Raw genomic sequence first — 27,657 nt, 5'->3', positions numbered from 1 at the left:
AAGAACAGAGGGAGCACCCACCAACCATGGTCCTGGGCAAAACAGGCAGCGCTTTTCTCAAAGCAAAACAGTTTATTAATGATTACTTAGAAGGACAAAGGGAAATAAAAAACCGATTACTTGAGAGGACAGAAAGAAACAAAACCAGATCTTAAAACCGACACCTTCCCCCCCCCACCTTCCTTTTCCTCCCGGCTCTACCTCCTCCCCCCAGCAGCACAGGGGGCAGGGACTGGGGGAGTGCAGGTCAGTTCATTCCGTGCTGTTACTGCTGCTTCTTTCTTAAAGGAGAAGGAGTCCTTACACCCTTTTCCCCTGCTCCAATGGATCCCCTACCCACGAGGAAAAATCCACAAATTTCTCCAACATGAGTCCAGCCCACTGGAAACAATCCTTCCCCACAGATTGCTCCGGTGTGGGCTATACCACAGTCTCGGGTACTTAGGGAGCTGTAGCCACTCGCTCCGGCGTGGGTCGTCACGAAGACTCCAGATGCCTTTCTGCCTTGCCGTGCCCCCAACACGACCATCCTCGGGCTCAGGCATCTTCTCCCCACGGGCTGCGAGTGGGTCGCTGCTCCACCGAGGCCGTCCTGGTTGCAGGGGGGCAGCCTGCTATCTCACCATCAGCCGCAGGGGAAACTCGGCTCCGGCACACCTCCTCCCGCTCCATCCTCACTGACCTGCTGTCGATGCAGCTGTTTCTCTCAGATCTCAGTCCTCTCCAGGTGAACTCAGCCCAGTGGGCACCCTGGGAGTGGGGTGCCCCCGAGTTCCCCAGCTGGCTCCGCCGCCGCCATTCTCCGTGGGCGGCGCCGGCGCGACGCAGGCAGCCGCCCGGCCGGGAGCCAGGGAGCGGGGGCAGTGCCCTCCTCCCTTCTCTGGTCGATCCTGGGCGAAGCACCTTTTCCGGTTCCTTTGTCCTGACTTAAATAGGGCAACTCGCAGAGGCGCCCTATTGGCTCAACCCCGAGGGGGATGGCAGTCTGATCCGGTGGCCAGAACTAAGCCTAACCCGGATCCAAAACCGGGGAGGTCGCAGGGAGCAAAATCCCTCTCCTGCCACCAGAACCACCCCCCCCTCCACATCAAACCATGACACTGATGAAGTAAGAGATCAATATAAAATCAATGCTCTTTAGCACCTGAATTCTAAATATTGGAAAAATGCCTAGATATAACCTCCTGATATACACAGAAGTCAGAAAATCACACTTATTTGACCCTTTTTAACAACAACACTTAAATCTCAATTTTTAAATCATTGAATCATAGAATAGTTTGAGTTGGAAGGGACCTCCAAAGACTAGCTAGTCCAACCCCCCTGCAATGAGCAGGGACATCTTCAACTAGATCAGGTTGCTCAGCGCCCTGTCCAACCTGACCTTGAATTCCAAGGATGGAGCATCTACCACCTCTCTGGGCAACCTATCCCGGTGTTTCACCAAATGAAAATGACTTTCCAAAACCTCAAACTAAGCACTTTGCCTGCTGACAGCCGCAAAGCACAGAACATGAGGTATTTCAGCAAATTAAGTGCTTCTGGATCAATAGAAAATATGAAGTTGTCTTCCGCCTGGTCCTGTAATACTCTTGACAGTATATTTTGTGTTTTCTCTATGTTCTATTTGATGAAAGCACAGCTGTGACATACCTTACAGGGAGTTCAGCCTAATAAGGGCTTTCTTCCATTTCAAAGTGGTAGAAAATTACAATTTACTGTGAATGCCATCACAAAATACTGGTGAATCAGCAGTTATTAGACCTGTATTTTAAAATTATCACATACACAAGATGTGTTATTGTAACGTGTATCAGATGGTAACGGAGAATAACCGTATTTCAAAAAATATCACATTAAAATAGTGAATGACTCAAAATGGAGTTTTTTTTAGTCTCAATACACCTTAACACGTATTTCAAGCATTACAAATTACATCTCTTACTTCAACAGAGAAAAAACGGCCAAAATAAACAAAAGACTTAGCTGCTCACAATTCATTTCAGTACAACTAGCCCAGCTCATCAACACTCACTTCAGGCTTGGACCCAAGAGGTCTAGAAATCTAGTTGCTGCCATTTGGAAAGTTATTATCACCAGCTGTCTTCACACACTTGCTGGATGGATGCCACTGGTGCAGCAGTCTCACCGAAGAGGAAACACATGCACCCACCTCAGCTGCTCTGGGTCACATGCCAGTATTTCAGTTTCAGTTAACAAGAAAAGTATTTGCGTTAAGATGTTTGACTGAACTCACTGGGCTGAATACTGCCAAGCAGGAGATGACCTCCAGTCAGAGACTTAGAGCGAGCAGCCAAGGATGAAGCAACATCTTAAACCTACAGCAGTTGTTCATGGACAAGTTTAAGTCAGAACTCTCAGCATATGAATAGCAGATCAGCAGGTGCTTTGATCCAGCTGCCTCCTTCCACATCCTACTGCTACTCGTTTCAATACTGTCCATTACGCAAACATACTTGCCATCGATACGCAGGCCTAAGTGTACAGACACTGTTACCTGGACACCGTAAAGGTGTCAAAGAGCTAACTTCACCCAGGGACAAGTCTCAGCTATAAACTGAATCCTACTACAACAACCACCTGTAATACAGCAACTACTTTCTGCATAGGCAATAAATACTACTTTCTTATAAAGCATTTATCTTTTCCATCCCAGTCAGCTCTTACTGAAGGGAAGCTGGGAAGGAGAAATATGTGCCTCTTGCTGTTGGTCCAGACAGCCCATAGCAGGAAATTAAAATAAAATGTTTTACATCTACATTGGCTCAACAGCAAAAGTTGATGTTTCAGAGGATAGAAACATGTCTTTCCACAACAAAGGGGAAAGCCAGTATGTAAACTTAAGCCTGGCACAAACCTAGTTATGAATAATTCCTGGCATGGATGAAACAAATTTCATAGCATAAGTGAAACTCAAAATGCAGTACAAAACATTGCATTCAACACGGCAAGGTTTTAAGAAAAAGCAAGCTGTTTCAGCTATGTTGTTCCATTCACTATATAATATTCAATGTTATACTTCAATCACTGATCTAAGAAGATTCAAATTTACTATCATTTTGCAGAGAAAAACTATGTTTCTTTAAAGAAACACCTAAACATAGTAATAAAAAAAAACTCGCTTGAGTACCGAGAACACGGTCAGTTGAGTCTAGACTCTTTGTTTCCCACTTAATTTCGCCATCATTCTGTCCAGCTGCTGAACAGAACATTAAACTAATAGCTGACTTGACAGGCAGTGCAGATTCAATAGCATTTCCAATTTGCTTTTTAAATACAAAGCAATTCAAGAACAGACATCTCCTGCCTACCTGTGAAACAAAATAGCAGCTTTTAAATTAAGCTGAATACAATTAGCAGTTCTTGCAGACAGCTGAACTTCAAAGGAAAAACATCTGCTTCTGTTACATCCTCAATGCAAAGTAGTGTGCTGACTGACACCTTTCAGAGTTTTACTTCCACTTCAGATACTAAACCTGAATACATCTGAGAGAGGCCAATCATTACAACTATTTGCATAATTGGGCCTGATCTGGTTGTAGTCTTCACGCACTACTAAATTTGTTGCATTTTATTTCAAAATCTTCATATAATGTTTCCCAATTCAGTTCCAAAAAACAAAACAGCAGAACCCACCCCCACACCACTGGAATGCTGCTAACTGCAGCAGCCATGTTACTGCATAGGAAAAGAACATACTATTTTATTTATCCGTATTTATTCTGATTATCAGTAAAATGTTTTTGAAGGCCTTCACTGAATTCTGCAATACATCCTGGAAGGGAAACCTAATGCTAATATGTTGTGAGAATTAAACTAAAGAACGTGTACAGATAATCAGGTGCAAGTGACTGCATCAAATTTGTCTCCTGTCACATCTTTTCGGTTAATTGTGAACACCATGAGAGAAACACTCTTCTGTCATTCTGCTATGATGAACCTGCCTGCTTTAATACCTAGGAAAAAAACCCTGCTGACCAGCCATGAATGAAACCAAGTAGTTGAAGTAAAAGTTCACATAGACTAATGACCCACTCAAAAGAATCTTCTTGTTTCCTCCTTAAACAACTCAATAAAATCAGCTAAGGCTGAGAGCAATACATAAAACAGTTAAAATAACAGGTGACAATTCCAGATTTTTCTTTATGCCTGTTAGAAGTAATAAGCCTACAGGAGATTTGATACTCCTGGTTTTAATCAGGCTACTGAAGGAATAGAAATAAACAATATACATTTGAGGAAGATACCAACTTAGCATTTTGGTTCTCTCTTCACCATAGAGAATGTTTATCTAAGCTCCTTTTAGGCTGGGGCTGAAACAAATGTTTTAAACGTGACAGCATAAGAGCAGGAGCTGTATGTCACATGGACTACAACCTATCAAAACAAAATCTCTGAAGACTTTTGAAAATAATTTCATAGATTTCATAGATTTCTAGGTTGGAAAAGACCTTAGAGATCATCGAGTCCAACCATCCCTAATCCCCATTAAACCATATCCTCAAGTAGCTCATCCACCCTATTCTTAAACACATCCAGGGATGGGGACTCAACCACCTCCCTGGGCAGCTTATTCCAGTGGCTGACAACCCTTTCAGAGAAGAAATACTTCCTAACATCCAACCTGAATCTCCCCTGACTAAGCTTATGCCCATTTCCTCTTGTTCTATCACCCATCACTAATGTAAAGAGCCCTTCCCCCACCTCCCCACCATCTTTTCTCAAGTATTTATAGGCCGTAATCAGGTCTCCCCTCAGCCTCCTCTTCTCCAGGCTAAACAGCCCCAACTCCCTCAGCCGCTCCTCATAAGTTTTATTTTCCACCCCTTGACCAGTTTAGTTGCCCTTCTTTGGACTCGCTCCAGGAGCTCAATATCTCTCTTAAAGCGAGGGGCCCAAAACTGGACACAATATTCCAGGTGCGGCCTCACCAGTGCCGAGTACAGGGGCAGGATCACTTCCCTGCTCCTGCTGGTCACACTATTCTTGATACATGCCAGTATCCCATTGGCCTTTTTGGCCACCTGGGCACACTGCTGGCTCATATCAAGCCAGCTCATATCAAGCCATAATGAAACTTAACCATGAAGAAAAACAAGTACAGTAAGTAACGACAGAAGAAACTAAAGCAACAGAAATAATACACTATCTTTGAAATAAAACATACAGATCAACTTGTAAAATATGGGCCTCATGGCCCTTAACTTCAGTCTCAGGAAAACTTACTGGAATATTATTTTCGGACAGACTTACAAAAAGATTGATAATGTTAAGTATTAATAATTGTATTGTTACTCTTCTTGCCCCAAAATTTGTCTGCACATATTCATCCTAGTTCACATGCGACTTCAGCTTGTTCCATGGTTAGATGTCACCTCAACTATACACAGCTTTTAGACATAGAAGAAAGCTGGTGACTAACTTGTTTCAAAACTGTAGTTCAGCAAACTCTTCAAGATGGTATAAATTGGTGAGGCCTCTGCTAGGAAACCACCCCAGCTTTTCGTTTCCATCTCAGTACAATCCATTCTTGTACCAACACAGGTGTTTACACATTTATTATGCAGCCCGTAGAGTACGTCCCTATGGTTGTATTTATTAGTAGTAAGGGAGTAAAGTAAAAAGTAAGTAAAGCCTTCCATGTATTATTTCTTACATAGAGAAGTGTCACCCACCGAAGAAACAAAAATCACCTTTAAGGTGAAAACAGGGCAATGATTTAAAAAGTGACAGATATCTACAGCACCAGTCAGAGTCTCATCTAAAATCTGCGTGTCTTGCACTGACTTAACGATCTTTGAATTACGTTTGTAAGGAATGAAAGAAATTACAGCTTCAGGGGTCTACAGATTAACTGTCCCTCAGTATTGCTATAATTCTGTTCAAATGTCTCATTTCACCACCACTTCCAAACTTTCAAACTTCTCCATGACTTCATCCCAACTTTCTGAATGTCTACATTCCAGCTTTCTGCCGAACCAACTCATCTTTACGCTCCCTTTGTCTTGTCCTACAACGATAAAGTGTCTCATCCCTTTTCATTCCCATCCTGTACGTTATGCAATTTCTCTTACTGTTTTCAAAGTGGTTATTTGACAACTACCTCTGTTTCACTAATCTGCACCCCTCACTGAAAACTAAGCCTATTCACAAACCTATGACTTTTAAAAAATCTACATCCACAAGTCTGCTAGTTGACTCCTCTCTCTTTTAACAACAAATCGAAAAAAGTCTAATCATTGCTGTCTAGTCTTAAGGCTAAGTTTCTTTTTACTTCCTTTCGTGACAATGGAGTCCTGTGGCACACAAATGGTATCGTAACTACTAAAATTAGTCACAATCTAAATAAGACTTTGACCAGGACGTAGAAGTGCAACACCCTACTCTTGCAAAACTGGAAACACAAGAAAGATTAAAAGCTGGAAACACAAGAAAACGTCAAGACATGATTTGTAACTGGAGTACAGTAAGTATTTTTGTATTTTCAACATAGAGAACAAGCTTCAGAGCTAGGAATATGTTGTGGTTTTTTTTAACTTAACTACATGACAATATTGTATTTATTATTGAAGAATCAATATATTACAAGAAAGCCACACGATACTCATTTTATACTCTAAAGTATAACTGAGAGCAGTTAAATGACTTGCACTTCCTCATCTCAGCTTCAGCTTCCTCAACACTTTTCACTTTTTCTTTTCCCCACTGACAAAGCATAAGGTAACTTACGGAAACAGAATGGATAGGACTGGTAGAATCACCTTCGATATACAAGCATCTGTTACGTATTAGTAAAAGGTAGTTAAATAAAGGAGGCATTTACTTTTTACAAGATTGCCACAGACACATGAAGTTCTGTCCAGGTTTTTTCATTTGCTCTGCGTGCTGACTTGCTGCAGTGTATGAAGGTGGCTGTAAAGTGATCTGCTGGCCCTGAACTTGTACTGTTGGTATCGACGTTGCAGGTGTGCTCTGTAGAAAAAGTTAAAACAGGTTTAAACAGGGCTTATTTCAGGACTTGACATAGTTTACTGTTTGTTCAAAGATCCTTTGTTTTACACTTTAATTCACCACAAGTTTTCAGATTGTAACGGTCTGAACTCCAACTAAGCATTAATAGACACAGTTAACACGAGAGGGACACAAATTTTACACTGTAGTATTTATACAGAAATTTCTAATACTCAAATTACTAAATGTTATGCCCAAATTCAAATACAGATTTATGACTGCAAAGGAATTTCTTAAGGGCAGTAGTGGAGCAAGGGTTAGCATTATTTTGAAAAGGCTTGATTTGTTCTTTAAGAAAAAAAAAACAACATGCAAACTCAAGAGGTTGCAATATCATCAGCACAGGGAGCAATTTGCTTTCCTATGTAAATGCAGGAGAAAATATTGCTAAAAGTAGTAAAAACAGCACAGACACATCTGAAGCTTCTTTATGTTCTTTGATGAAATAGTTTTATGTACTGCATCGGTGGAATTCTTGAACTGCCGCATTAGTACACATCAGCCTACGTCACAGAGTGCATAAGAAAAGGTAAATTTAACATCGCTGAAGAAACACTACCAAAGACCAGTAGGCTCAAACTATGACATACCGTTTTATCTATGAAATTTTGCAAATGATGTAATTCTTCAAATTCTTGTAAAATCAATCAGCACGTGTACCTTTATACAGAACACCACATGCCCAGAATGCCTAAACATGCTGTACGACCTACATACAGTGAAATATAAACATTTCAGAAAGGAAAGACGATGTTCCCCTTGTTCCCTTACAATAGTATAAGACACTTACTTTAACAGTGAATAAAAATTATCTTAAAAGTCACCTAAAAAAGATAAAAATAAAGCAAAAAAAGTCAATATATCTCTTTTTCTGAATAATAGATACTGAATGCTGGACTTCACCATTTTGGAACAGTGTTTATGTCAGAACACTTTTTCTCTTCTTTCTGTTTTCCTGGAAGGCTCTGGCCAGCAAGATGTTTACAAAGATGGTAATGATAAAAAAAAATAAGCTTTTGACTATTATCTAGGAATGAAAACCTAACATCCTGTTTTTCCCTACTGTTAGAAAAGGAACACAACACTTTAAAATAAAGACACCAAACAAAACTACGTTCAAGTCTCTCTTTAAGAATATTATAAAAGAAGCACTTTCAAATGGTGAACACAATGTTTACATTTTTACAGCTGCTACTGACAGCTTTAGACTTTGATTGTAAAGAAACAAACAGTTAAGTGCAACTTGTAACATATTTGCATATTGATCTTATGTTTCTTCCTGCAGCTCTCTACTGGCATTGTGGACAACAGTCAAACCAAGTAACGAGTTAGTAACTGTTACAGATCGTACAATGCTAATAACCTGGCCAAAAGAACAGCAAAAAAGCCTCAACAAAACTGAGATACCTCCCATATCCAAGCATAAATCCTGATAAAAAAAAGGCAAAACTTTGCAAAAACTCCTGAACACAACACTGTATGATGCCTGTGATCTGCCTGCGTGAGAAGTTTCAAGGACTCTTGAGTCCATTAGTCGTAACTACAAATTATTTTGAACTCAGCAATGATTTTCATCTAAAGACTTCTAAGCTATTTTACAGATTGGGTAATGAATCTTCACAATATATCTTTTAACAAAAGGTGAACACAAGTAGAGTCTTTCAAGATCAACATTCCTTTAACAAGGCATTTTTAAAGTGAAGCAGAAAGCAAAATCATCGAGTGTCAGCAGTACAGCTTGTTTTGTAATTTTCACTCAGCAATCTGATATTAATACATTATGATGATTTTTATGCGACTTTTTATCCCTATAGAACTTTTGTCTCATTTAATGTGCTGCAGAGAGAGCGAGCTTATTGAATGAATTCAGTCTTTCATTTAATTCTCATCATTCAATGTGTGGTTCATGTATTATTTACTCCATTCCAAGCAAACCCTGCAATTAATCCAGAATTATGAATTTTCTCAAGGGTTTTTCTGGCAAGCCTTCCTAGCAGTATTCAAAGGTTTTAATACCGTCTCATTAAAAAATTTTTTATTTTAAACAAGGAGATCCGAAATATACAACACAATGTTACATGCTGAAAGTGAAAGAGCACAGAAAAGGAAACAATTTTCAGGACAAAGTTAAAATTCAGTTTCTCCTCCAATTTCTTTCTACTTTTTTTTTTATTTTCACTGAGAAAAAAAAAGCTAATAAATTGAAAAGAAATGTATAAAATAATTGTTAGAATTCTCTTATTAATGCTGCACCGCAAAGTAGTTATGCTCAAGCTTGTAACATTAGGTGGTTACAACTTCCATGTATTTTTAAGTTAAATTTATTGCCTACCTATCAGCTATGCTCATTATATTTTAAAAACAGATAAAGCAAAGTTATGTTTGTTTTCCCAAGTTTTATTTTAGAAATGTAAGTTCTATGTTTGAACATCTCAAAGCCTTCCTCTCCTTGTTCAAGAGATCGGAAATGTTCCTGCCCATGGCAGAGGGGTTGGAACTAGACGATCTTTAAGGCCCCTTCCAACCCAAATCATTCTATGATTCCATGATAATACTGCTAATTTACATTTTCTTTTTTTCCCTCCTCTATTTTCATGTATCGATTTAGTAATACATGGGATCATCACTAAAATTAAGTATAGTCTTCGTTTTTCAGAAATGAAATTCCTTTTTTCCAGAAACACACCTAGAAATACTTGGTATGTGCTACCTAGTTTACAGTACTGATATACAAGGATTATGTAAATTACTTCTTTCTTTAAGACGCAGAACTATGATAGACATTTTATTTTTCCTAATGAAGTCTTTCTGGGAGAAGTAAAAAAAAAAAAATCCCCATAGCATAAAAATTTCACAAAATTTCCCCCTCTAGCAAAAGCATTTAATGATTCCATGTTCCTCCAGAAATCCAATGGCCAGTACTGTAGTACACTTGAAAGCATTTCATGGCATCTTTTTATATTCACATTACAGCTCTTCATTATATGGTTTGCAATTGTCACCACTTAGCACTCTTGCAAACCGGATCTCGGCACTGAAAGGTACCTCTAAGCAGCATCACCTATCTCTTTCTTTGAAATACATCACCAAACCATGTAATTCTTTTCCTAAGTTCACTCAGTACCATTTTAAGGACTTATGAGTCCTTCTACAGGATATAAATGTCAAAATTTTTAAGAAACTAAACACTAATAGAGGCAGAGCAGGTAAACACATACACAAAGAATGCATTTATATTTAGTAATTTCCTGTCTCAAAGGATCTAAGCTACTCTGCAAAGTCTGCCCTAAATGACAATTAATTCCACATAAACTGACCTAACAGTAACAATGCTTGACATGTTTCTGGGTGCCCCAGAACATAACAAATTCATGGAATCCCAGAACGCTTTGGGAGGCACTGTTAAAGGTCATTTAGTCCAACCCCTCCTGCAGTGAGCAGGGACATCTTCAACTAGATCAAGTTGCTCAGAGTCCCACCCAACCTGAACTTGAATGTTTCCAGGGATGGGGCATCTACCACTTCTCTGGGCAACCCGTCTCAGTGTTTCATCACCCCATTGTAAAAAATTTCTTCCTTATAACTAGTCTAAATCTACCCTCTTTTAGTTTAAAACCCCTTGTCCTATTGCAACAGGCTCTACTAAAAAGTTTGTCTCTATCTTTGTTATAAGCCTCCTTTGAAGAATTTGAAGGGCCTTTGAAGGCCGCAATAAGGTCTCCTCAGAGCCTTCTCTTCTCCAGGCCGAGCAATCGTGTTAAAGGAGCCAAAACTAACACACTGCACAAAGAAATTACTTCAGCAGGAAAGGTAACCCGATGCCGGGCAGTCTGAAGCAACTTTGTAAAAATAGGCACAGAAATACCATTCTCTGACAACTTGATTCTTTTCTTTAATCCAGTTTCTGATGGCAAGCCCCAAAATAGCATGTTCTGAATTTGATTTCTGAATTCTTTTACATGTTTTACGGGAGCTTTCCTGTTTTCCCCATTGTTGATTAACAGGGTTTTGGCAGCAATATCTTGACCTAAGGCACGTCTCTTAGCTTGCAGTGCAGGGGAAGAGATGCAAAATCTCCAGTTTTGATGATATAAGTTAGGATTTCTGTAACTTCAATATCCTCTGTGCAAAGCTGGCGGAGCTATGCGAGTTGCTAGCCATCAATGGTTTAATTCAGAGATAAAACTTGAGTAATCATACACTAAGGAAAGCAAAAAAAACCCAACCACAGTCAGTGTTCCACTGAACTGCAAATTCAAGACACCTCAAACACAGCACCAGCTGTGGGCTGCATTAGCTCAGGTTCGCTGCTGTACAAACGCAGTTGTTCTGCTTCCCACGTCAATTTTCCTCTCGCGCGGAGACTGCACCATGCTCGGTTCCACCGGACATGACTGGAACCAGACAGGCTCCTGAAGCATATTTGGTGTCAGAGCATGGTGTCACGGAGACACGGCAAATGTTGAACCACAGCTAATGAGCCCAGCTGAACTGGAGCTGCCTGGTAAGTAAGAGCCATTAGGATCCCTGCAATGGATTTCCCACCATAGTACGTTCTGACTCAGGCACAATTCCATCTCACAAAAGTGACTTTTTTCATCACCTAGCTACTGTAATTGCTATACAATAGAGAGCTGTGACTATATCCATAAGGAATTCTTTGAGGTATAAAGCAAAAAGTAGAGACCACTATTGAGCTTATTTTTTTCCAGTTATCTTAATTTTATCTTTAATTAACCTTTACTTTACCAGTTACCTTTAACTACAGTAATTTCTTATCTTCAAGATAAAAACGACACTTTTGAATTGATGACATAAAAGATATAAACAAGGTATTAGCCTCATCAAGAGCCTGCACAGACTACTAAAATGCAGAGGAGGATGCTTTAAAGAACAGTATTCCATCTTGCTCCCTTGTCCAATCAAAACCAGAATATGTTGCAACGGAGATAAACAAGATGGGTAGCCAAGTCAAACTGGCTAGACTACTCTCAAAGCATGTTCCTTGCACTACATCCCTGATGCTTACTTTGGAGGCAGCTGGAGGCACTCAATTCCTTTGGAAGGAAAATTCAAGCATATAAAGTAAAAAAAATATATGTTAAAAAAAATAAAGCAAATGTAGTAAAGCATTGCAATAGGAGACAGTGCTCAAATTCAAGCAAAATTTTAAGACCTGGTCATACGTATAGACTCTAAAAATAGTATCTTTTAGTACCCTAACACATTGCTATTATAGATAAAATATAAAACAATACAGAGGGTCCTCTTAAGATTCTGCTCTCTTGGATGTATTTCTGCATTGATGTGGCTGATCTTGCCCTGACAGTATGGTTTGCACTGAACTCTTAAAACTACATAAATACAAAGCCTTAATGCCTGTACAATCTACTTACAGAACAAAGACTACAGTCTACTTCGAATAAGCAGGAGATTTTTATCTCTACACTGGGTGACTTTAGATTGAGATATTGGAGGTGGGGAAGAAGCTCAGCATAGTCATGAAAACTAAGAGTAAAGCTAGGAGCTTGCATCTAACTAGAATGGTCTGTTTACAAAAGATAGTAATTTATTTTTATGCACAAGAGCTTCTCCGTTTAGGCACACAAGCTCTTTATGTGGTAAGAATAACAAACCCTATGGCTTGGGGCCAGAAATGGCCTCCACCTCCATTTCACAGTACCAGTGGTGCCACTCCCTTTATGTATTAACGGATAACTCTATTTTAGCCTGATACTTGCCCATTTTATTTAAAAGGCCTACTGTGCCATCAGCAAGAGAACACATTGCATCCCAGTGAGATGAGCATCCTATTGACACAGAGAGCCATATGCAGTTTAAAAGCATTAGGCTGCATTTTTTCTGCCACCATTAGTATGTGCACACCCATGGTAAATACATTTAACTCAACAATAAACAATTATTAGCAAAAATATTTTTAAAGTATCATAGGATTTACAGTTTACTATTACAAAATTTTATGTTTGGCTTCTTTATGATAATGAACATATTAAAAAAGGTAACCTATAAGCTGAAAATGAATATAGCAGGATTTGAGTGTGAGGAAGGAGTCAGGTGGATAGGTAGGCACTAAAATAAATGTTCTTCTCTTGTATACTGAAGTTTAAGTCTCCTTGCAACAATGTGCTTCACAAGTGAATTGCAATAAAAGCAAAGAGATTCTGTATTTCAATACTTCCAGCTGAGAAACCCATTTGCTCTGTGGCTAGGAATGAATTACACCTCCTCGGGCTACACACCTGCTTTCTGGGGCATGGTAATTCTCAGCTTCCCAATCAACAGACAACAGAGGCAAACAGTTAAGGCAAGGCTCACACAGCTTTTGCCACCTAAATTTCCAAACGAGCGTGTTTCAAGCAGGTGGCCTGAAGAGAAATGGGTGTGCATTGTTTAGGAGAGGATGACAGTGATGAGCCCGGAAGTGATTACTCCAAAAGTCAGATAAGGCAATTTAAATCAGATTTTTTCACTGCTAGGAACTTGTTGTGCTATCAGAGCATTCCTTCAAAACACACAACAATGGGGACAAACCAACACGTTCATGTTCAACAAATGTTTTGGAGGTGTTTGAAGAGTAAGAAAAAGTGGAAAAGGAAAGCAAATGCACAGGTAGGTAATTGCTCATTTCTCTTTCTTTTTCATCAATTGGTCCAGCACAATGCCTCAAGAAAGCAATAATCCAGGAGCAGGGAACAAAGAAATAAAAGAAAAGGAAGCCAACAAAGTAAAGTGCCAGTTTTGTCTCCTCTCATGGTCTTACAAAATACAGAGGGATATAGAAGAAAAAAATACAACACTGTGGATATCCTGTTTCTCTTCTGATATAACCCACACCCCATTTTTTAATTAAAATGTAAAAAAGAAAAAGAAAAATATTTCAAGTCAGTATATACGTAGTTATTTTTCAGTGAGTTCTGTTGAAGGTGTACAATTAACATGGAACAATCACAGGTTACACACAGAAGATACCTGTACTTGTCTAACTAGATTTCTATAGTGCTACACAAGCTGCCCTATATACAGCAAGTATATAGTTTTCCTTATTTTAGTAAGCCATTTAAATCAACATTTTTCCCCCAAGCATATCGTACCAGCCCATTTCAAACTACCATTCATATCATGAAACAAATCTTCTCTTAAATTTTACGTTTCCTTAAAGATTATTTCACTCTTTTCCTTGCTTTCTTTAGTTTTCATGTTGTTGTTCCCTTCCTCTCCTATTTGTATGCCCTTCTTTATTTATCTTCAGTTCAAGCATCTTCCCTTTCTCCTCTCTGCAGTTCATAACAACTAATCCTGCTGCATTTTCAAAAGCAACACTCTCCTCTCTCTTCTGTCCTCTACATCTCCTTTTCCAGCCTTCCTGTTGGGTTCTAATTTTATTAGAAATTTTCTTCTTCTGTCTCTTTCTCACTTCTCTAAACACAAGCTCTAGTTTAAAATAAAATTTTAAGATGACAAGCAAACAGGAAATCACACGCTAACTGCTTCAGCAGCTATGTAATTTTGTGATAGCTAATATCCCTTTATTCCCCCTCCCTCACTCTTTTTATCCGTTGGGTTGTATTTATAACAAATTTCACACTGTTTGCAGAAAGAACCATGTTCTATTTCTTCTACAAGGCAGCCAGTATACCTTAGGAACTACAGAGAGGATAAAACAATGCAGATGCTCAAATGTAAAAAGTGTTCCTTGGCTGCTGCCTTTCAAAAAGTTAGGGACAAGGAAGCTACTTATCATACAAGGAAGAGTCTCAAAATGGGAGGGAGAAAACAGGAGATTATACAGGGCCTAACCTCAAAAGAAGTTACCCCTAAAACTCATAGAGTTCATGAGAATTTCGCTACATCTTAGTACTTCTGGATGTCTTAAAGATACTCTTAAAAACAGACTCCATATTGGAAATACGTAACATTCACTTTTTTTTTTATTCCATTCCAGAGACAGCCATACCATTTTCCATTTCAGCCAAATCCTTAGCAAAGCTATAATAGAAATTCAAACTATGTAACGGCTAAAGACACTCACTGTAAAAAGTAAGACATAACTAATATATCCACACTACAGAAAATCTAGCGCATGGTCCTTATGCTGCCAATGGCAACTTTCATTTTGGTCAAATCACTGCTAGTAAGAACAAAGATAAAGGATGCATCAGAAAAATACAGATCTCTCTCTGATAAAACTTAAGTGCAAATTTATCAGTGAGCTTAAAGACATTTTAAGAACATGATTCTGCGTGGTGTGGCAGTTAAAAAAAATAAAAGAAAGAAAAAAAGAAAATTTTTTAACTGTTAATTCTGATTTCTGATAACTAGATGAAGGAAATTCAAAAGAGCTTTCAACATAAACCTAACTTGTGGCAGAAAAAGAAGTAGCAGGAGCCATCACTTGTTGAATTTTGAGTTCTAGCTCTTTTTAAGTCTATAAGGTCTATATACCTGCTACGCTGTCAAAACCAAACAAATAAAAACCCAATCAACCAAAGAAAAAAGGAAGGTAAGTTGAGACAAAACACCTGTCTTACCTCAAGGTCCAAGTGCACTAACATACACTCAAGATTTCATTTCTCCTTTCCACAGTCTGTCAGAACTCAGTGGCTGCCAGACCTACTATTCTACTCTTTTTGCTCTTAATCAGGTTAAGAATGTTTGTTTGGAGAGGGATTTTCTGCTCATGTACAAAGTTAAAATAAATTCTAGAGACTGGAATAATCTCAGACATGACTATTTGTGCTTATTAATACTCACACAAATGCTATCCATACCTCATTTCTAGTAAACTGTTAGGGAGTACACCACTTCCAAACAGTTTAAAAAAAAAGTTGATTGAGGAAAAAAATGCCCTCTCCAAAATTTGTCCAACAGAAAAAAAAACACCCCAAACAATGCTTATTGTATTGATAAAATAAACATTACAAATATTTTGTAATAAACAAAGATTTCAACAAATTCACAAAACATTGCTTTCTCCTGACCGTAGTGAATGTCTGAAACAAGCCTTTCAAGGCTACCTTTAAACGCAAGAACTTCAACCCATTTCAGCAAGCCAGATGCAGCTGCAGAGATTAACTTGCAAGAAAACCATATTCACCCCTCCAGACACAGTAATGACCAAGAATAAAATGCAGCACAATACTGACATTTTTACAACACCATACAACAAATCATTTTTGTTTTCAGAACAGTTAATCCTTTAAGGAAGAAATCAGTGAGCAGAAGTTCTTTCCTCGCTGTATATGATCAAGCTACAAACCATTTTAAATTCCACTATTGTCACTGACATCCAAGAGGTATGCAAACTATTAGAACTTTAGTCCGTGACAGAAGAGAAAGCATCATTTTCTAAATATTTTAAATACTTTGCAAGAGATATTGACAGAGTTTACATTTTCACCCGCGTTATTTCACAGTGTTAGTCAGAATCACAGTTGAAATAAACGTGAAAAGAACACTGCAACATACCTGTGTGACCATGCTTTGTATATACGTGGTTGGATGCTGCTGCTTTTGTTGAACAGCACTTTCTATTGCTACTTTCGCTACAGTGCTTGGATCCGCTCCAGCTGGCACAGCAACCATAGTTGCACTGCAACCAGCATTGTTGGGGTCACTGATTGTAACAATTCTAACTCCTACTTTATTTGGAATTCCTGGAACAGTTTCCCTGTCATTATCCTCTGCTGGCCTCTTTACAGTTTTGCATTCTGCTGTGCCATTAGTAGACCGAACTTCGGATGACAGGGTAGACTGGGACACTCTAGGTCCTGAGTGTGGAACTGCTATGATTTCATGCCCCTGTATAACAGAGGCTGTAGATTGTGGTGAGACAACTACACTTGGGCGTTGCTGAGGCACATCTGAATTCAAACTTGAAGCTAGAGGTCCATTAGGTAAATCAGTGTTGGTACCACTAAGTTGCTGGGTTAACAGTTTTGCAGCCTCCTGTGTACCGCTTACAACAGGTGAACTACTCAAAGTTAATACAGGCCCATTAGAAATCCTTTCCCCTTGATCACCTTTGGCAGTATCTTGCTGCGTGGCATCCAAATTCCCTTGTTGTTCCACTGAAGATATCTCACCATTTCCTACATGATTGGAAGTTTTGTGATTTGGAATGTTTTTGCTCAAATGAGAACCATCTCCTTTATCAAAATCACAGATTCCATTAACTAGGGGCTTCTTCAAATCACTTTTAATTTCCTGTGTGTCCATTTGTTCAAAGTTCTGCTTTCCAGGAGCTCCGTTCTCACCCATTTCTAATGATGGCCCATTACTGACTTGTGAGCACTGATTGGCCTCATTCTGAGTTTTCCCTGAGTTAGAAGGAGGTAGACTGGAGTCACTATACTTTCTCCCATTTAAAAGACTTCCCACCTGCATTTCATTTTCTTTTGCATCCCCATTGCTGGTGTTTGCAGCTCCTCTTCGGCAGGAAGGATTCTCCATAACTTCAATTTTACGTTCATGAATGTGTAAACCTGTTGCTTCCTTTGCTTCTTCCTCCTTTTGGCAAATTATTTTATCGCCTTTGAATGGGGGAGCAGCAGTACACGGTGATTGTCCAGCTGAAGGTGCTTGAGTAGCTGGAAGCGTTTGCACCTGTAGCCCAACTCCTGTCTGTGCTCCACTCACTGCAATTCCTGCTGGAGCAATGATTTGAGCTGCGTTTCCCTGACTCACAGTTGCAGTAGCAAAACTCGTATTTGGCACAACTGTTATCGTAACCTGGTTGCCAGTAGTCCCTTGGAAAATAGTTGCTGGGCTGTTCGAGATCAACTGGCCTGGCAATATCTGTAAATTAGAAATGGGTACTGTTTGTACCGCCCCTTGGGGCTGGATTGCACCCGGGACCAGCTGAACGTTTTGCTGTCCAACTAGCAGCTGCTGAGCTGGAGACTGTCCTTGAACTCCAAAACCTGGTGCCTGGTTATTGGCCATCTGATAAACCACCTGAGGGCTAGGAGCTCTTGCATTGTTAGGTGGAGGAATCTGTGGAGCTGGGAGTATAAGCTTCCCCCCTGGAGTCGAGGGGCCTCTTTTTGGAAGAAGCAGTTGCTTTATCAGACTAGACTCACCAGAGTTAGGCTGGCCAACTCCTGTATTAGCTTGTTGTGACTGAACTTGCATTTGTATCGGTTGTTGTACCTGTACCTGCTGCTGCGATGATGCTGGTGAATGTTGCTGCTGCTGTTGCCTCTTTACAGAAAGCATCTGGCTGACAGTAGGAGGGGGTCCTTGTGACTGAGGAGTGGTAGATGAAGATGACATAACTGTAGGGACTTGATTACTTGTAACTGGACCTGGGGATGGTGAAGAAGATGGAGTAATGCTTGGCTGTCCAGTCAACTGGACAGTTTGACCAGCAGGAATAGAAGCTGGGTTAGCAAGCACTATTTGATGAATGGCTGGTGCGTACGTTTGACCTTGCTGAGCTGGCTGGCTTACGATCACTACGCTTTGCTGGGATGGTGGTGGAGGCTGCTGCTGTGGCTGCATTGACTGCTGTACCACGGCAGGTGGAACTTGCTGAGACGGCAGAGGCTTTGGTGCAATGTTCTGAAACCCTACCCTAGACGTCGGTGGGCTTTGGACGCCTGCGATGGTAACTACTTGCCCAGCTGCTACTTGGAAATTTTGAACTGTGGTGGCAGAAACAATGTTAGATGCAGAGGTTGTGACGTACTGCTGTGGTGCTATGATGACCGTATCTTGTTGCTGGTTACCAGCAGAGGACTGCTGAGATGATGTCTGTCCAGGTTGTGATGATGTGCTGATTAGCTGTTGACCCTGTGAAACTGCTGAACTGCATGCTGGTATGTTTTGTACTCTGCCAAATATATGACCCTGAGGTACAGCTTGCTGAATTACCGTAACAGGAGTGCCTGAAGGTATCTGTCCTGGTACCACTGCGTGCAGTGGGGACTGTTGCTGAATTACAGGTTGGTGGTGAAGCAACGTCTGAGAACTAACAACAGTTACAGACGGCTGTGGTCCTGTAGTGCTGTGATTTTGATTAGAAGCTTGTGGTGCTCCTCCTACAGCGATAGTAACAGGAACTGCAGACTGGGGAACAGAGCTCTGTATTACTGTGGCCTTCACTACTTCACAGGATATTGGACCTTTATTCTGTATAACAGTCACTGGAGCATTTTGTTGCTGCTGTGTATGAATAGAAGGATTTTGTGGAATTCTAGAAACAGTCTGTGCCACAGTATGAACGCCTTGAATTGGAAAAGACATCTGTGTTGCTGTCAAAGTTGAAGACTGGTTAATAGGAGTCCTCTGATAGTGATTTCCTACGCTTGGTAGCCCATGCGGGATTCCTGTGGAAATAAACACAGTAAAAGTTTGGAAGCAAAAATTATTTAAAAACACATTAACATAACAAATTTTTAAAAATCCAAGGCTTGAATTTGTAATTCTATATGAAGCAGTTTCTCTACTCAGCTATACTGCATCTGAATTAATGATGCAGGAACCACAGCTTGTCTGCTGACGCACAAGTTTATGGGTTTACACGTCAAATACTTGAATGGCATGCAAGTACATAACGCAACACTATTTCTAACATTATTGCATAAAATCAAGCAAAACATGTGGCCCCGACTTCCAACACCTTCGAACTATTTTCAAAAATTTTTTTCTTTTATTGTCATTTCAGAATCAATGCAAAATACTTGGTATTTAATCAATGTAAAAACCTGCTGGCGAAGGAGACGAAGACACATCAGGAATTGAATCAACCCGGACAACTGGGGTAGACAAAGTTGGCTGCTGCTGATAGTACATCTGAATGGGAAGTGGTATAGCTCTCCTTTTCACTCCTACCACATGTATATGTGCTTGACCATTGTTACTTGGATCTTCTACTCTCTTCACTGTATGATTTGGAAAGACAGTTCTGCCAAACACAACATAAGTCTATGTTAATAAACGCAATAACTCAATCCTCTTACAATGTTTTTGTTTCAACTAACTGCTCTTGTGTGCAGAGTAACTGCACTAATGCCTGCATCTTTGAAATACACCAGGATTCTCCAATAGCCCCTGAGTATTTGTCATTGAGGTCTGACAGGTCTACCAGATGGTTGGACATCTCACACAAGCGGACTGAAAACTACAGTACCTCTGAAAACTACTTTGGAAAGAATTAAAAGGACTATAAGCAGAGAAGGAATCCTATCAAAGATCTTGAAATAGAATGACATAAAATTAAACAAACTCTAAACATTTGTTTCAATTAAAATTCCAAAACTGCATGTCTTTCAAACACAACTGAGTAGATCTTCTCTAAAAGAAATCCAAAGCTGCAGGTTAGTATTGAGCACACACAATTGCTTCTTCATTGTTGCACAAATTTTTGTCTTACCGCAGACATTTATAAAATCCAGTTGATGTCAGGATTCCACCCCGAGCTAATTTACTACAGGTAGAAAGGTATTCAGAGTACATTTCTGCTCGAGAGACTGAGCAATCAAGATTCACCTCAAAATGTGCGTTCAACCTGAGAATGAAAAAATAAACTATGAAGCAAAATATAGAGAGAGTACTTTTAAAAGGGTTGTTGAAACACTTCTGTCTGTATGATGGAGACTTTTGAGACCTGATAACAGCATGAAAAATAGCATTTTAGTATACTGTCTTGTTAAATGTCTATTCCATGCGTACTCCTTCTCACTGCTTACGATTCAACACATAGGACTCCTAATACATGCAGTCAGTTTTACATGCAACGTATTATTTACACACATAATATGCAAAATATTCTCTACATAGCCTTTTTTATTGTATATTCAGAAACAAAACCAAAAAAGAACGTATCATTTGGTGACATCTCCTCCTCACAGCTCTATTACTTCTTAATGATTCACCTTTAGCAAAAGAGGGATTGAACGCTAACTAATTCTTCATCAGAAATTTCTATGATAAGTCAACGTCTGTATCAAAAATAAGATTTTGTTAACTGATCTGCTAATGCAGTCTTACTCTAAAATACAAGTAAAACCAGAGCTAGAATAACAATCTCAACCCTGTCATTCTGATAGAGGTGGGAAGGCAGTAGAGAGGGGACTGGATTTCTAAGAGAGCACACACACACACAAACACACACACTCTCACTCCTGGAGTTCCACACCACACAGACATCAAAAAAATCCTTGAACAACCTGTTGTGCCTAATATTCAATTTCTAGGGAGAGAAAGTGTTTGTATCACCTACAAACTCTACGTAAGCACACACACCATCCAACCCCCAACCAGGAAGCCGTGAGAGAAGGAAACATTTTCTATCAGTTTAATTTTATTTCTTTCTGATCCATTATTCCAACCCAGAGACATGGGAACGGTTCATCCCCAGCAGCAAATGGAGGAAAGTAACAATTCTCACACAATGCTCAAATACTAGTACCAGAATGTAGGCTTAGACAAAATAAAAATATTTTTTAAATTGTTAGCATTTACTATATGGTGCTTATACTTTGCAAAACTACACTGCATTCTCCTTTGTAGAGTCCTACACTCCCAATATAACTAGATGCTTCAAAAGAGAAAATGCAAAGGATTACATTCTTTAAATTGTTCTCTCTCATAACCAGTAAAGAGTAACATATAATGCCATTTCTCCTGCCCTTGAGTTACAATTTTATTACTACAAAAATTTAGATCATACTGTGTAACAGGAAGTCTAGGTACTAATTAAATTTGGGATATCGGACAAATGACTGTCCAGTTGGGTACGTCATATTGGGACGACACACTATCACTGGTGCCAGCGGACTGAAGATATTCAGGACTTATAATGGTAAAGTGGGATCTGTGATTAGCACTTTATCATCACATGCACTCACCTTACAAGGACTCCTACTCAGGCTAAGCTGGCTAATAATATTATATATCCAGGAAGGTCAGTTTAAATACCTTGTCTTTCTGCTGCTTCCAAGAGAGAGTAACTTTTCTCAATTCCACTGTTATGATTTACTTATTTTCCCATTTCTCTCAATGACTAAAACATACCATGAAAATTTGCATGAATGTAAGACGCTCCATGTTAGCATTGATGAAAATGCCTGCAAGAGCCTCTGCTCTGCTCTCAATTTGCATATTTATTTATTTTTTGGCAGCACAGTTATAATTTAAGGAGAATTTTCAGGACTATATGTTAATTTTTATTTTTCACTATAAAATAGTGATAAGACTATCACTATTTTACCTAAGACTAACTGGAAGAAAATAAAATACAAAATAATAGCATTCAACACTGACAGCTGCAGAAGCACACAGAATCAGAAACAAAGCAGACATTCCAAATCTTCCTGATATAAGGCTCTATGGTTTGCTTCATTATTTTCTGTCATTTGACGGTACCGCACAGTTGCAGCATGGTACTTACCCATACTTATTTTAACAGTCAAAACTTGTATTTTACATTTTATACAGAGTGCAAAATTCACCTTGCCTACAACTTTACTACTGAAAGCTAGATGTCTAGTGCTCTCTATAGTCAACAGAGAGAAGGTGGCACCAGAAGGCAATTCGTAATCTCATCAGAAACTAGGCAGGTTAAGTCAATTCATATTACTACTGCGGGAATCTCCCCCTCCACTAATTAAAAAGGCAGCCTAGAAAACTAACTTTGGCTAGAGACCAACTTGCAGATGGCTAAATTGAGCTGCGGTGATTCCAGCTCCAGGTATCCCTGTTTAAATGTCTAACATGAAATTTCTTGGTCTTTCAGCAGTGCACATTAGTAATAGTTTGCAGTGTGCAAACAGAAGCATGGGAACAACATCAGTTGACCAGCAAGAATCTGCAACATTTCCTCCATACAATCAAAGTTTTGCTGGAAGTATAACTAAATAATGACCTAAAGCACTAAGCTTTGACAAGTTCTACCCAAGTTATCTTGAAGTCCCTTATCTGATCAGTGATGAACACATGAGTTGTGGAGCAGAGGAGCTGGAAGGGTCCCATAAGGAACCAATTAATACAAACATTTAGAATGTGAGTGGCTTTACATAAGTCCAATAGTTCAGCAAGATCACCCTAAGTCCACATGAGAACCACAGGCGAAATAGTTTTTCTCTAAATATCTGGCAACAATATTAGTTGAAAGCGAGAGAATTTGGATGGAAAAGGCTTTGATATTCCTTGACTTGCCTGAGGGTTCACAATGATCACATGAGAGTTTTGCAGGTCCTAGCTTCATAATTCGATAATTACTTTTATATTGGTGCAGTAATACAGCAACTTGTTACCAGACGAAAACACTCATGAAACGGATAATGCTGCTTGACAATTTTAAAAATAAATAAAATCAAGATCAAAGTTAAAAATCAAATTAAATTCTATTCTAAGAGAGAAAACAAAAAACTTCAAGTATCAACTGTCAAAGAGTGAATATTCTGGCTGAGCCTTTTCTTTCATACTTCTTCAAAGGAATAACGGAATGGTTTTGCTTTAAACTTTTCAGAAAAATTATTCTAACAGTAAATAGAAGCAAGCTAGAAAATTCTGTGGCACATCAATACAGGCGTTTTAATTTGTATTTCTTCTTCATTAAAGTATTTGAACAGAACTATACACTTACCACTGACATGCAAATTTCTCACTGTCTATTTCTACTATTCCCGGTGGTGGAGCAACATGTGGTGCTGTCCTAGAGGCTGTGGAGAATGAGAGGAAGAAAAAAAAAGAATTGCTGAAACGATTTTTGTTCTCCTGAATGAAGCACCTCAACTCCAGCACTTTCACTGGTAGAGTTTCTCCTGTGTTTGTAAGTGAGGATGTATCCAGCTAAGGCAAGTCACAAAAGACGCACTAAGCAGACTACAGATTCACACCACAATTTACCAAAGTGAAGTAGGACACGCCAAGGCCAGAGTCACCACTGAAGTGCAATGACGACGTAAGCCCTTAAGTCAAGGGCAGCTTCCAGATTCACAATCACCATCCATGATCTCAGTACTTCAGAGTACTGAACATGATTTAAGAGTGGCACAATACTCCCCCAGAACAGGCACAAATACACAGCAATTACTTTTCCAACTTCTAAGAGGAAGTAAATACAATGTAAAGAGTTTTGTTGCAGTCACAGGTGTTCCTTCTATTCCCTCTTGTTCACCCCCTTAGTCACATTCTTTTCCAGTCACTTTTACTGTGGTATCTGAAACCATTCCAGAAAAACAGTACACTTAACAAATGCAACCCAGTGTCTGTCATAACGGTTCTTTCTCCATTTTTTCCCCAGAATGAATAGATACGTTCTATCTTGTGTGCAGCTGTGGTGTACTGGTATGTGCTTTTATTAGTAAAGACAGAATGAGGTACGTAAACTATTCCCCCTGACCAATAACAGTTAGCTGTGCCATCAACTTCCAAAGTGTCAATATCTCAAAATAAAACGGCAAAAATTAATCCGAATTACAATTTCATTTATAATTAAGAAAACACTTTTTAAGCTTTAAGTAATTGTTAAAATTTGGTTCACATTGCAATACACTGTTTAGCAGCTTCAACAGAGGCATGATTCTGTGTGTTTATCTCATCTCTGCAATTCTATCTAATGCTACACGTTACTGCCCAATAATATTCTGTGTGAAACAACATAAAACAGACCTCTGTTTCTCTGCAAATCTTAGGAACAATCTAGAATGGATACTATGTCTTTCCACTGAACAAATTAAAATAAAGAGTGTACCTAACTTTCGGTAAATTTTCAGATTAGCAACTGAAAAATATTCTTTTAAAGCTTGTTTCACAACAGTTTTGGCAAACATAGCTTTATATTTGCTGTGTGAACAAGTGTCTGAAAAAGATACCTTATGTTATGCATAATGCTATACTTATTTACGTAAATTAATCAGAAACATACAGAAGACAAAAATCATACATGCCATATAGGAAATTTTGTGGAAGAGTATGTTCTCTTGCAGTGATACTAACCCGGGACACCTGTTGCATGGGCTTGTGAAGAACCATGATCCATTACTTGTGGTCTGACATCAGGTACTCCTTGCTGGCTAACGCACTGATGTTCAATGAGTTTTACAGCAGTAAGTGCATCAGGTCCAAACATCTGGATGTCCATAGAAACCAGACATACTAATGTATCTAAAGTATTAAATGCAAAACCGACAATGACATTAGGACAAGACAAATGAAGGCTCTGGGACATATTGATTTGCTTTAAAATTGTCACGTGTTGAAAGAAAACAAGCCTCTGAATGCTCCTGTAGATTCTTTTATTATTTTTTTTTCCCCACACTTGATGGCATTAAAAAAAAAAAAAAACAAAAACCAACAAACCCAAAAACCTACTTCAAAAATTTTAGCTTCCCTAGTTATTAGTGTCATCAATTTCTTGAGGACACAGAGAGTAAATTTTGGTAAAATTTCCTATTCTGATATTCATCCCTAGGCTACACACACACACACAAAATCAAGCCACATTTTTAACCACTGAACATGACATATTCTTAAGTCTTTTTTCTTCATAAGTGAGAGTAATAGATTTTGCTTCTCCCTTACCTATGCTCTTCTCTACTTTAGCAATCTTTGAGCAGGCCACTTCTCCCATTTCTGTAAGCATGTACAGCACCTCAAGCGCTGAGATTACAAGCAGCACATCCGGTAGCGTGAGATGACATATGATCTCTTTATAGGATTCTTGATCCACATATTCACAAATTAAGACACCATTATCTTCAGCCTTACAAAGATTTGCCAAGATTTCCATGCCTGAAAAACAAATACAAAATAGTTTTAAACAACAACAATTACAATTCTAATACAACAACAGAATAGCTGAAGATCTTACCTCTCATTTTTAAAAATCTATCCCTTGACATGAGGCATTTCGTAACAGTGTGAAACATTAGATGAGTAGTTTTGAAATCAACAGGATCCAAAAGAAGCTGATGAGAAAGAAAAAAAAAAATAATCTATGACTTAACATTATCCATATAGTGCTAATGGCTAAAATCCCTAAATTTGCATATAAAATATAAGAGTCAAAAGTGTTTAAAGTACATTTGTGTTGACAAAAACAGAACCCTGTGAGCTTTTTATTGTAGCTAGTGTTTTGAACCCCCTCCTCTTTTTCCGCTCTGAAGTAGCAGTCATAATTTACGCTTTCCAGTGCTCAGAATAAGGAAAGTAACTTTATTCCCAGGCAGCCAACAGTATACACAAGTATATTTTAATATCCAAGGAAGAACAGAACTTGAGAAATGACAAAGACTCCTTCCCAAACGCTATCACAACTGTTCACCTACTTCTGCTTCTCAATCAGAGCTCTCAGACATTATAATATGTAACACACTCTCTTACTCAAGAGAAGCTGGATACATGGTAAATTAAAGCACCATCTTTTTTTCCAACGTTCAGCAGGGGACCAACACTTCAAGTCTCATTCTCTGATAGCTACCCATTGAACTTATCTGTTATCTTTTAAAATACAAGAAATATCTGAATATCTCTACCTATAAAATCTCAATAATTTATATGCACCATGACATGACATACTGAAACAGTGTATTTTATTACATTCAAACCTCTTTGAAAAGAAAAGGATGCTTCCTGTGATTCAGGCAGTACATCCAGTGGCACATGACTAGCTTACTGGTGCCCACTACACACGGCATGAAATCCTCTACACCACCACCTTTCTCCAATGTACGATTTTGCAACTATGACTAAAGGCTATCATTATAAAATGAAGAAACTAGTGTATGGTCTGCAGAATTTAACTAAATTCCAGTCTTCTCTCTGGGAAACTAAACTGAAAATTACACACTATTAATATCTTGCATCTCCCTGTACAATCAGTCTTCTCTCCATGTGATTCTATTTAAGAAAACTGGCACATACAGTCTGTATTTTTGTTTTGGCCCTGAATACTTGTTTTCAAATTGCTATTTAGAAATTCAGAGAATAATTTATTTCCTGCCTCATCCAATGATCAATGAAAAACAGTAATTCATTTAATTAACACTAAAGCAATGCTTTTATCAAATTATATTTTAATTGTTCTGTTTTGAAGCACATTACCTCTGCTGCAATATTTCCCAGCGTGTCAAGCCCCAACTGCCGTAGAGAAATAAAATGACTATGAGCAGAGAGTAGCAGGAACCGAAGACAAGTACGATTAGCTGCCAAAAGTTTAACATTTCCCTCTTCAAAAGAAAGATTACGTAAAATCACTGCGATCTGAAGTACCCGCTGCCCTTCAATATCATTAATGCCCAATTTGCGAGGTGGATGAAATAAGGATTCCCAAATCCATTCTTCTGATGGAATATCTACAAAGTAAATAAACAAGTTTTAGTCTTTCCTTTGTTCTTTTTACCAAGCTGAATGTATTAAGATCAGTCAAGATGACTCACCTTGAGATTTGCTTCTGTCAGAAATTAGATCACGAACTTCAATATCCTCAACAATATCCTTCCAGAACTGAAGAAAGAATTAAAAATGAACTTAGTTTCTAGGGGATGACATTTTCTCTAAACATTAATTATTTTTATTTCTTTTACTTTAAAATATTGAACAAATACGAAAAGGATTGTTCTTTTAAAATTTCCTAGTAACTTGATTCATCTAATCGTA

At 38.7% G+C, this 27,657-nt stretch overlaps 1 protein-coding gene across 2 annotated transcripts in view; it reads right to left on the bottom strand.

Annotated features, from left to right (window-relative positions):
- Positions 1–27,657, bottom strand: part of ARID2 (AT-rich interaction domain 2) — a 109,526-nt gene that overhangs the window by 9,639 nt on the left and 72,230 nt on the right. For both annotated transcript variants that reach the window (XM_086610800.1, XM_086610799.1), the window contains 10 exons: positions 27,438–27,504; positions 27,103–27,353; positions 25,871–25,967; positions 25,582–25,791; positions 24,997–25,164; positions 23,642–23,717; positions 20,426–20,560; positions 19,758–19,957; positions 16,519–19,379; positions 6,845–6,993 (listed from right to left, as the gene is read on the bottom strand). In XM_086610800.1, coding sequence (XP_086466926.1) covers positions 6,845–6,993; positions 16,519–19,379; positions 19,758–19,957; positions 20,426–20,560; positions 23,642–23,717; positions 24,997–25,164; positions 25,582–25,791; positions 25,871–25,967; positions 27,103–27,353; positions 27,438–27,504 — 4,214 coding nt within the window. The remainder of the gene's footprint in view (positions 1–6,844; positions 6,994–16,518; positions 19,380–19,757; positions 19,958–20,425; positions 20,561–23,641; positions 23,718–24,996; positions 25,165–25,581; positions 25,792–25,870; positions 25,968–27,102; positions 27,354–27,437; positions 27,505–27,657) is intronic.

Source organism: Tauraco erythrolophus, chromosome 4 (assembly GCF_009769465.1).
Source record: "Tauraco erythrolophus isolate bTauEry1 chromosome 4, bTauEry1.pri, whole genome shotgun sequence".
Taxonomy (NCBI): Eukaryota; Metazoa; Chordata; class Aves; order Musophagiformes; family Musophagidae; genus Tauraco; species Tauraco erythrolophus.
This window is presented reverse-complemented; position numbering and strand designations above follow the sequence as displayed.